At 33.1% G+C, this 12097-nt stretch overlaps 1 protein-coding gene and 1 long non-coding RNA gene across 3 annotated transcripts in view; one reads left to right on the top strand and one right to left on the bottom strand.

The window, feature by feature from the left end:
• Positions 1-1245: 1245 nt before the first annotated feature.
• The window catches only part of mrc1a (mannose receptor, C type 1a), a 215565-nt gene continuing 204713 nt past the window's right edge, over positions 1246-12097 (top strand). The window contains exon 1 of the mRNA XM_058780779.1: positions 1246-1538. Within this exon, the coding sequence (XP_058636762.1) occupies positions 1409-1538 (130 nt within the window). The 5' untranslated portion in view covers positions 1246-1408. The remainder of the gene's footprint in view (positions 1539-12097) is intronic.
• Positions 2781-12061, bottom strand: LOC131543451 (uncharacterized). Of its 2 annotated transcripts, none has more exons than XR_009271915.1 (8): positions 11947-12061; positions 10426-10569; positions 9765-9803; positions 9613-9645; positions 9459-9518; positions 7461-8466; positions 4363-4457; positions 2781-3064 (listed from the first exon to the last, which is right to left on the bottom strand). It is a non-coding gene; the product is annotated as an uncharacterized LOC131543451 (long non-coding RNA). The 2 variants fall into 2 exon arrangements; XR_009271914.1 differs by having other exon boundaries at positions 2789-3064; positions 10426-10551.

Genomic DNA, 12097 nt, shown 5'->3' with positions numbered 1-12097 from the left:
AAATATTCATAAATATGTTAAAAACCTACTTTTGCGAACTAGTCTCTGTTTTTTCCCTCAGTCTTGATCAAACCACTGCAGTGATATTCTCTGGACTCTCTAGATCAATAAATATCGAAAAAATGTTGAATTTTGTCCTTTGGTTAGCTATAACTGGCTTATTTAAAAAGGCGGCGTGGCCAAATAAACCCAAAAGCCTATAAAACTTAAACGAAAGCTCGAAACTTTACGAAACTTGTTGAAAACATGTGTCTTATGACTCTTAACTATTATGCAAAGTTTCATGGAGATCGGATCATAGGTGGCGCTATAACAGTAAAAAAAGCCTCAAAAACACAAAATTTCTATAGAAAATGACCTCAAATTGTAGAACATATTTCACATTTTCACACAAAGACTAGATATTCATATAATATGATATATCTCCTCATTCTGAACAACTTTGCCTCTTGGACTAATGCTGTCAATCAAATCGTTCATTAAATATTCAGAAATATGTTAAAAATCTACTTTTGTGAACTAGTCCTAGGTTTTTCACGTATTTCTGTACATTTTAAGATAAGTTGCATAAAAGTCAATAAATTCTTGATTAATATGAATATTTTATTTAAAAACATGTCCATGTACTATTGAATAAAATTTTAGTGCATTTAATTTATTAAATAACAGCAGAGTAAGTGAGGCTTGCAATACTTTTGGCTGTGTTTGGGTGAAACAACAGTGCCAAAAGTTTATGTGAATACAGTCAGAAGAATACAGATTATGTTTATTTTGCCTTAGCATGAAGTTGCAATTTCACAATAAATGAATTACACTTATAGAAAACAGTAAAAGGTTGCAAATCTTTTTTCTTAATCTTTTAATTTAATTTCTTTCTTTTTTTTCTTTTTAAAAAAAATAAATAAATAACTAACTAAAAATAACTAAATTATCAACTGTTATAATACTATTTTATTTTAAAATAAAAAGGGAGTATTACATACAAATGCAATTATTTTATAGTAAACAAAAATAAAATGCTAATAATTTTATTATTATTTTTATTATAATCATTATTTTAATTTTAATTTTCATCATTTTCAAACGTAAAATCAGCGAGCTTTTATTTTGGCGGGTTGCCGACAAGTAAGTATTATGCGCTTCCGGGTTTAGCGCTGCTGATGGAAGAGCGTCAGTGAATGAAATGTCACAGTTTAGCTTTGAAAACGGCAGCGGGTAGCCTAGATTATGCTTTCAGTTTGAATAGAAATCTTATACATTAGAGTTTGTCGATCAAAAATGGTAATTGTGCGTTAACAGCTGTCAACCATGTCGATACGCAAATACGCTGTCAGAACTTATTTACAAAGCATCAAAGACAGAGGGAGGGGGAGAAAGGATAAACGAATAACGAAAAACAAAGGATTGAATGAATGAAGCGGGTACTTTAACCATCCTATATTTTACAGACAACAAACCAAAGGATGAGGACAGCAGCATTGCTGGGCCTGCCGTGGTGCATGTGAGAGACTACTTCAAAATTCACGAAGATATGCGAGGTAAGCTGAAACATGTAAGGCAACACAATGGAAAATTTAACATTAGATCTCCTAATTTGCACTGTTAATAAGTGAGTCATTGCGATTGAACCGAATCATTTAAACGGTTGATTCATTCAGGAACGAAACACCGCATGTTGCTCAGAGACGTAAAAACTGTGCTGTAGCTGGTTGGAATGATTTTTGTTGGCGAAATAGAGCAAAAGCAGGAAATATGGTGTCTAAAATGTAAGTCTCTTAATATTAACTTCTTGTATTATTGAACTGTTGCATAAAATCAATATCACATTTGTAATCATGCTGACTTTTGGAGAAAAAAACAGCACTCTTCCCAGCTAACAAATTTATGTTCTGAGAACGTTCTTCTAACGTTTTATTTTGGTTGTGGGAACGTTATTTGGAATGTTCTAAAAATGTGGAAATGTCCAGTTTGCTTAACGTTGCTATAACGTTATTTTATGGTTAGCGTAACGTTTCTACAACGTTCTTGCAACCTAAAATTCACAAAAAAAATGTAACGTTCTATAAACGTTTATTTGGAACATTCTAAGAACGTTAAAATGTCCAGTTTGCTTAACGTTGCTATAACGTTATTTTATGGTTAGCGTAACGTTTCTACAACGTTCTTGCAACCTAAATTTCACTAAAAATATAACGTTCTATGAACGTTTATTTGGAACATTCTAAGAACGTTAAAATGTCCAGTTTGCTTAACGTTGCTATAACGTTATTTTATGGTTAGCGTAACGTTTCTACAACGTTCTTGCAACCTAAATTTCACCAAAAATATAACGTTCTATGAACGTTTATTTCGAACATTCTAAGAACGTTAAAATGTCCAGTTTGCTTAACGTTGCTATAACGTTATTTTATGGTTAGCATAACGTTTCTACAACGTTCTTACAACCTAAATTTCACTGAAAATATAACGTTCTATGAACGTTTATTTGGAACATTCTAAGAATGTTAAAATGTCCAGTTTGCTTAACGTTGCTATAATGTTATTTTATGGTTAGCATAACGTTTCTACAACGTTCTTTCCACCTCAATTCCATTATCAATACAACGTTCAAAGAACGTTTGTTTGTAACATTCCAAAAATCTTAAATTGTCCAGTTTTTTTAATGTTACCACAATGTTATTTTAAGGTTAGCATAACATTCCTGCAACGTTCTTTCCACCTAAATTTTATTAACAATGCAACATTCCAAGAACATTAAAATCCCCACATTCTTTAATGTTAACGTTAATTTAAGATTAGAATAATGTGCCTGAACCATTCTCTCAACTTTATTTTTATTAACACAAGGTACAACTATTCCAGTAATGTAACAATGTGAATTACAAAATATGAATTGCACATTTAAATGAAAAACTGATTAAAAAAAGTTATAAATTAATCATAAATTTATAGTAACAATATGTTAACCTGGAACAACAACAACAAATATTCTCAAACATTTAAGCTTTCATTCTATTAGCTCTTGATCAGTGAGAATAGCAGGTCCAGTCTCTTCATGCACCGTCTGTAAAGTGAACAGATTGACTTGTGTTACTAATGGTGATTTATTATTTCTTAAGCTTTTAATAATAACGGCGTGGCTACTCCCTAAAAGTGAACCCTTAAGTTACAAGTACTATAAATATTAAATCAAACACGATTCAAAGGTAGATTGCAAATGTTATACAATGGAAAGATTCATAACACATGGTAATGGATTACACCAGAAAATCAGTGAGGGGAAAATAAGGTAATATACATCAAAATTCTGTACCTGCTAAAATCATTTGCCTTTTTTTTTTTTCATGGTAATAAAAATATATTTTGCCATACACTGAAAGTAGGAATACACTACTTTCATTTTATGGCATAATAGCAGCATAAAAAAAAAGACTTCTGAAACCATTATGATTATTAAAATTTTATATATATATAAAAAAAAAAAACTTTGTAAACCAGGGCTTGGCATTCACTTGCCCCCTAAAAATTCCTGGACACAGTAACTTTTTTGTTTGGGCAAGTGAATGACCTATTTATTTGTCCAAAGGACAAGTACAAGACCAGGGTGAATGCTAAGCACTGGAAAACTTACTGTGCCCAGGAATTAAAAAAAATATTTTTGGTGGTGTAAATACAATTTATTCTGAAAAAGCATTCTCATCAGTGTTCTATCAACTTATTTACATATTTAAATAAGCATTTTTAAATTTTATCAAATTAAATTAGAATATCAAATTAAATCATGTACAATACACAATTACAACTGTAATTAATGTTATGAGATTAATCCTTTAAATGTTTTTAAATATATAAATCTTTGAATATACAAATAAAAGACAATGCCACTTTTAAAATAAACTAAACTAAGTGGTGGCCAATGAGTATTTTAATGAGTGAATCAGTTGGTTTATCTTTAAGTGGTGCTGTGCAAAACAATCGGAGTATAAAAATCAAACTACTGCAAGAGCAATTCCATAGCACACAGAGCTGTCTGATCTGTAATCACTCTCACAGTACTTTGTCATACACCAATCAGTCTGTGCAGCACCACTTCAAGTTGAACACACCAGTTTTTTTAACCACTGGTCTTCCATTGAAGCATACATTTAGATCTGAAAACAATCTTTCCGCAGTATATTTACTACATTGTTTAAGGCCATTTGCGCAATTTCAATCATGATGCAGTAACCAACGTCACCCTGATCAGGAGGAATCACATCTCGGAGTACTCCCATCCCAAACCTCTTAAATGTTTGTATCCCACAGGATCCCAAAAAAGTTTAGGGTTAAGAAAACATGCCATATTTCTTGAATGTTACTCACTCTTGAATCACGATGAGGAGCGTACTTCAGGGTTTCTGCGACGTATTCTTCAAACACCTTGACTTGTACCTTCGGGTGCATTTTTTGACAAGCTTCTAAAAAGAAGTTTACAACATCTTGGTTTAGTACTTCAGTAAAAATTTTTTGAAAACCAATATATGGACCTCAAAAAAATATTCATGTCATGACATTTTTAAAGAACCTTAGGCCCTATTTACACCTTACTTTAACATTTGCTAAATACAGGTTCTGAAATGTTTTACGGTCAACAAATGTTAAAAAGTTGAAATCGTACTAGATGACCACTTTAAAGCTGTTAATGATGTTTGCAGTGCAATATTTCAGTTGGAGAGTAAAAATGGCGGTTATTTTTGTCAGTTACAACTTGTTAGATCTAACATACTGCCTGCTTTAAATCAGACACAAAGATAAAGTAGTGCGTAAAAACATTTTTTTTTAGTGAATGATATATAGTATTTGAATTTTCAAGAAAGACAGAATAGTACCTGTGTTTGTTTAGCACCTCTTTCTATTAACATCGTGTGTTTAATTACTTCAAAATAGCAATGTAACCTTGTAGTTGCTGAGTAATAATGTAGAGACTCAGTAGCTATTTTGTTACAAATTTTTTGCAGGGGAGCATTGACAAGTTTTCCTGATTGTTTGTGTGTGTGTGCACAGCACGATCCCTGCTCTCTGTGTGTTAATCAGTACGTTTACATGGACATCAATACTCCGATTTTAATACGATTAAGACAATACTCTGATTAAGAGTCTACCATGTAAACATCGATTTTTGATTACCTTAATCCGGCTAAAGTCATAATCGAAGTAAACACTACTCGAATTAAATGTTTTTTTCCCCTTCCTTCCCTTCATGCTATACTGCAACCAAACGCTGTTTACTCTAACTGTCCGCAATACCCTGCGGACTGCGTCTCCAGGGGTTCTGCCTCCAAGGAGGCTTAAGTAATGGACCTGTAATAAAAAAGCAATTATTTCTTTGAGATAGATAGTTTGTTGGCTAAATGTTTACGTTTTGTCCAGTTTATTTCTGTTTATTTCATATATAGGGTTAGGTATCGTAAACTGGTTCTATTTTAGAAACAGTTCCAAAGTTCCATAAACCAGATATTTGATAAGATGCAAGAATTGCAATTCTGTTTAAGCACAGAGAACAGCAAGTGCGGTGCGGATTCCCGGTTTGTGTACGTTCTCAAACTATTTCGTGTATTTTATTCTAACTGGGTCACGACTTATATATTTTATTTAATGCAGTCCAGTATTTAAAAGAATGGCTTTCGAGTTAAGTTAAAACAAAAAATCACAACACAGCAACGTTGTAGAATCGAAATTCTTAAAGAAAAAAAAAAAAATGTATAATAATTTGCAATATATATCGTATCTAGGGATGCAACGATTATAGATTTTGCTGGTACGATTATTGTCTGAGGAATAATCACGGTTTTACGATTATGACGATTATTATGCATTTATTAACTTCCCAACATTACTAATGTATAAAATTACATGAACACTCTTTAGATGTTAAAGTGTTATTTAATTCTAGCTTTTGAAACAGAAATAACACCGTAACCAACAATACAGCACAAAATAATAATAAACAAAAGATAAACAAAAGTCCATCTCTCCCATTAGAATGAAAAAAGGTGACCGCTGCTCCGAAAACATCCATGACAGTATTTCTCTTTTGAAGATAAGAAATGGAAACAGGTCACAAAAGTATTTAATGTTTTCAGTTTGTAGGCTACATTATTTACATTTCTTTTGGACCTGGGGTAGAGAATTTAGAAACATGGTGAACATTTTTACTTGTGAATAATACTACAATAACAAAGTTAATTAAGTATAATTAATATACGACTAATATTAACTTTATCTCACAGGGGAAACTGTTACTAATGATGGAAATAAACTGAAATATTATTGTAATCAACTGTCACTCATACGTATTCATTTGAATAATCTTCATAATAATTCATATGATTTTACATGTTGCCTGAAAAAATCATGCCTATTGTTTTGGTTTGTGAGATCGGAGATCGTGCTGCGTACGCACAAACATTCAGGAGGACAAACTTCTTGAGAACGCTGCCCCGCGACTTTTATTAATAAAATAGATTAAACTGCCTACTGGAGAGACACAGACGCAGGTAGGCTAATTCACACAGGCAACTGTTACCTCTCTCTCTCTCTCTCTCTCTCAATCAATCGAATAATTAATTCAAGTAGCTAAATATTATAATTAATTCAATCAAATAAAAGTGATCTTACCGCACTATTTCATCTCATTCTGATCTGAAGTGGGCAGAATGCTGAGCTAACCAGCCGTAGCTTCGCGTCAGGTGGTTCTTGCCTTCACGTTGTGCATTAAAATCGTTCAATGTACAGCTAGCTGTGCATGATCCCTTATGCATTCGCTCTTTAGCAGCAGTTTTTTTTTACGGCAATATTTAAATGACACCCTGGTCATTCTTGGTGTACCGAAAATGGTCCCACACTATCGACAGGCATTTCGCTGGTGGAAATAAAGCTTCGCTGTTTAGTCCTTCTGTCACTAATCTAATGCGTGTAGTAGCCTGCGTGTCTCTGATAAGCACGTCATTTTAAGCTGGTGCACCGCTAGTGTAACTTTGTTTTCGTTTTGCGCAATCTGCAACAGTTCCGTTCCGTGCAACAGAAACACTCGGTTTAGCGGAACCTTTACGATTAATTAACCGTGACGTTTTAAAGCGCGGTTAATCGCTGCATCCCTAATCGTATCAGCATCCAAGTATCGTGATAGTATCGAATCAGGAGGTAGGTGTATCGTCCCATCCCTAATCGGAATCGATCAAATTAAAACGAAAACCAACCCTACTCATTTAACTCCGAAAACTGTTACTCCCCTAGTTTGCAATGCAAACTGATATGTTTTGTGTGCATATTTATGTTCACTTTGCAATAGTTTTGCATGCTTGAAGTAAAATACATTATATACATTCACAGCACATTTCAGGTGATAAAAAAAATCCACAAATAGTGTTTTGGAATATACAGTAGATCAAATTGGATAATCTGCTGTTAAATTTACTTACAGTTTTTTTCCTGCATTCACTGTCTTTCATCCTCAAACAACTCCTCCAGCTCCTGTGTTCTCTTACAAGGATCAAGCAGAAACTCAGAAATGTCGCTCGGCTGGGCAACACTTCTTAAGTGTTTCTACCGTTGACAGCTTTTGGTCCATTTTGTCAAGACGAATGAACAAGGCTCGTTCAAGTTTCTTCAACAGTGTTGTCTGAAATGTGCAGTTGACATGTTAACATGCAAAGAGTAGCAGGCAAAATTACTGTACCTGTCAGAAATGTATCTACATTTATTGATGTACTTTATATATTTTTTTATTATTTAATAATTTCTTTCAATTGTTGGAAAATTTTCAAATTTAAATTTTCTGAAAACTTTGGGAGATAGTTTAGGTAGTTATATTATTACTTATCTTATTTATGTTGCTTTATGGGCAAGCATGTTGATTCTCATGAAAATTAATGAATGTCACTGGACTGCCACTTTAAAAATTATATTTCATATATTAATATGAAAAGATTATATTTAAGTTCCTGTTATAGACAATACAGAATGAAAAAAACAACGGCGGGAACTTTTTTTACACATTGTATAAAACTGTACAATATGACTATTCTTTTATACATTGTAAAATGTAATATAACAATATATAACAAACAACTACATTATTACATTATGAGAATATCAGAACCATTTCTGAAGGATCATATAACACTGAATACTGGAATAATAATGCTGAAGGTTTGATCACAAGAATAAATTACATTTTGAAGTATATTAAAAAAAAGAGTTCTTAGGTTTTTTAAATTTAAGTTGTAATGTTTCACAAAATTACTGTTTTACTGAAATTTTGATCAAAAAATGCAACCTTGGTTAGCAGAAGAGAGAGACTTCTTTCAAAAACATCAACAAATCTTAGTGGACACAAACCTCTGAATGAAAGTCAACATTTCTATAACTTGTACTCACACAAACTGGTTTCCCTGGCTGATGCAGGAACAACATCAGCAACATCAGCTAAAAATGAGAAATACAATCTCAAGTTTATGAAAATTCAAAATATTATACATTTTTTGTAAGCTCATAATACATTACACACAGATACTATCTGTTCATTTTAATGTACAAATAAATCATGTTTGTATTTTGTACTCGGCATCAAACATATAAAAGAATTACAGATGCACCGATTACAATTTTCTTCAGATTTCAAAATTTTTGTAACGGTAACTGCTTTGATTAATGGAGGTAATCGGTAAAGGCTCCACTAAAGGCAGCTGCCAATCGGTTTGTGCCTGTGTGAATGAACAGACAACCTTCTTGGCACAATACATAATTCTGCCTTTTTTTACCCCAAATACAGCGATTATCCCCTGCTAACAGCTGTGTAAACAACAGTACGCACAATAGGTCAATATTAACTATTAACCAAACGCTTTTCACCTGTCTCAACATCTCTCACTGTTTACACTCCGATTGATGCAAGTGAGTAAACAGACAGTTCATTTTTCATTTGAAATATGGCAGTCACTGTCCGTTCACGAAAGCGAAAATGCAAACGATAATGCAAGATTTTCAAATGCATTTAGATTGTCACAATTTACGCAATTGAAAATACAATTTGCAGTTCTATTTGTTGCTCTTTCTGGATCAGCAACAGCATGAATGATTCATTAACATGGGCAGTGACAAAACTTCTCACGCTCCACTGACGCGATGTGAAACAGTCGTAATAGACATGGCTGAATCATTGTCATTCAGGAATAAGATTGCGTGGGTGTTTGTATTGAGATCGCCATCTTTAAATTATTAATCATTCAGATCTAATGTACACTGCAAAATGTTCTGCGAGGATATCGTCACGTTCTCCCGAGACCTGTACAATCTCGCGAGACACATCGTGGCACAAGATCTCACCACATCCCTAGTCATTACCATGAAAAGTAATAAAAACCCTACTACTTTCAGATCATTAATAAAAATGTTCATCAAATAGTATCTTATCCTACCTTCATGTTGTGTTTCCCTGTCAGGTTCTGTGGTTTCTGGTTCTTGGGCACTTATAAAACCTGAAAAACAAGATTCCAAAAATGTGTTTTCTGGTAATTATTTAGGAATGTTTTTTTGTTGTTATTGAAAAATAAATAGTGGTGTGGCACTCACTTTGTTGAGTGTTGCCACAGCTTGGAGTATTTACTGGCAAGAAAATTAAGTGACAAAAAAACAACAACAATGCAAGTAATGATAATGCTGGATTATCAAATGATTCTATTCTCTGAATGTGTCTGCCAACAAGAAAGAACAAGTAAACTCACACTGTCTTCGTTCTTCAAAATACTCTGTTCTTGGGGTGACTGAAACAAAAGTAAAAACCTTTAAATAAATGTGACCCTCTCTGGGAAATCCAGGCTAAAGTCTCAAAATCTAATTAAGAGATAACAAGCTTTAAAGTTTGATTTCAAAAATTAATTTCACTATGATTTAAATTTAAATCATCAAACTATTAATTTAGCTTGGTTTTCACAGCCAGGTTCACAAATATTTCTTTGAACACTGAGCACATCTATGTAATGATGTAACACAATGCGTGTCTTTGGTGGCGGTGAGTCTTTATATAATGGTAATGTTAAAACATCTCATACCAGTAAATTGCCCAACCCTCTATAATGCAAGTAAAACACTCACATATGTGACTAAATCTTCACTCTGGACAGCTAAATAATGTCTATCATTAGCCACTGGCTAAAAAATTTTTAGATTTTATTCGTCAATGTGTGTGTTAGAGACTAAGTAGGCCTATATGTTCAGCATAGATATATTTTCACTTGCTGAGAACTTTGAGCACTTGAGAGTTTTGGCCAGACACAACTAATCGATAATGACATTCTTTGTCGATTATTTTCATTATCCATTATTATTGACTAATTATTGCAGCCCTATGTATTAGTATATCAAATTTTCAGAAAAAGTATTTACCACTATCCAGCTGTCTCTTATATCTAGCTGGAGGTCGTACTGGTCTCCGTGGAGGTTCTTCCTCGCTTTCTAGGTTTGATGACACTGTAGCTTGGTTGGCCTTCAGTCTGGCTTCCTCATAGCTATCTGGAAAGAACATGGCAGCTTGTTTTCAGTTGAAAGAGAACAGTATTAAAGGATTAGTTCACTTCCAGAATAAAAATTTCCTGATAATTTACTCACCCCCATGCCATCAAAGATGTTCATGTCTTTCATTCTTGAGTCGCAAAGAAATTAAGTTTTTGGAGGAAAACATTCCAGGATTTTTCTCAATTTAGTGGACTTCAATGGTGCTCAACGGATTGAAGGTTAAAAATGCTGTTTCAATGTAGCTTCAAAGGGCTCTACATGACCCCAACCGAGGAAAAAGAGTCTTATCTAGCGAAACAATCGGTCATTTTATATATATGTAATACATGGTAAAATAAAAATGAATGTGCTCATCAGTAGTTTATGGAATATTGAAACACTAATTAAACCTGAATTGATTGTTGTAAATTCAGTGGTCAAATGCTGTGTAGCCACCTGACTAATGAGTGATCTATGTGTGAATGTCCACAAAACTGGACGACCATTTTATTATGGTTTCAAAGAACAAGAGATACCCAGAATTTATACTGTAGGGATGGTCATTTATTCAAACTCAAATGTAAATATTCTAATATTTTGAGATACTGATTTTTGACTTTCATGAGCTGTAAGCTCTAATCATCAAAATTAAAAGAAATAAACATTTGAAATATATCAGTCTGTGTGTAATGAATGAATATAATATACAAGTTTCACTTTTTGAATGGAATTAGTGAAATAAATCAACTTTTTGATGATATTCTAATTATATGACCAGCACCTGTATATAAGCAGAAGGTCAATTTAGAAAGGACAATTTAAAAGACGAAAAAGAGGAATTAAGGAGAATCAATAAATTGAATAAATTATTGCTGGTGTGTAAATATGTAATCATGTAATTCATAAAAAAAGTAACTGTAGTCTGATTACGAGTATTTTAAAATGTAACTTCCTCTATTTACAAGTACTTAAGAGGAGAAAAAGAGGTGGGAGTTTTTCGACCTACCCTAACTGTTTTGAGCCGGAGTACACAGAGTATGCATGCGCATCACAGAGCTAGACAAGACGAGCATGAGGTTAAAAAGTATATAATTTTTTTATTTAAAAAAAATAAAATAAAATAACCAATCATTTCGCTAGATTCCTCTGCGGGAATCGTGTATTGCACTTTGCAGCTTCACTAAAACTGCATTTTTAGCCTTCAATCCGTTGAGCACCATTGAAGTCCACTATATGGAGAAAAATCCTGTAATGTTTTCTTCAAAAAACTTTTATTGCAACTCAAGAAAGAAAGACATGAACATCATGGATGACATGGGGGTGAGAAAATAATCAGGAAATATTTATTTGGAAGTGAACTTATCCTTTAATCATGTAGGTAACACATATAAAACTTAAATACATCCTAAATACCTGCATATACCAGAACCACTGCAACGTGTTTTGACCAGAAGGTAGTATCTGGAGTCTCTCTTTTTTTGCTTTGGCAGTAAATTTTTTCTTGGCCAGTAGCAATATATACCCTGTTGACAGCAGATATTCATGTTAACCCTCCATAATAGAC

The sequence above is a fragment of the Onychostoma macrolepis genome, chromosome 07, assembly GCF_012432095.1.
Source record: "Onychostoma macrolepis isolate SWU-2019 chromosome 07, ASM1243209v1, whole genome shotgun sequence".
Taxonomy (NCBI): Eukaryota; Metazoa; Chordata; class Actinopteri; order Cypriniformes; family Cyprinidae; genus Onychostoma; species Onychostoma macrolepis.
This window is presented reverse-complemented; position numbering and strand designations above follow the sequence as displayed.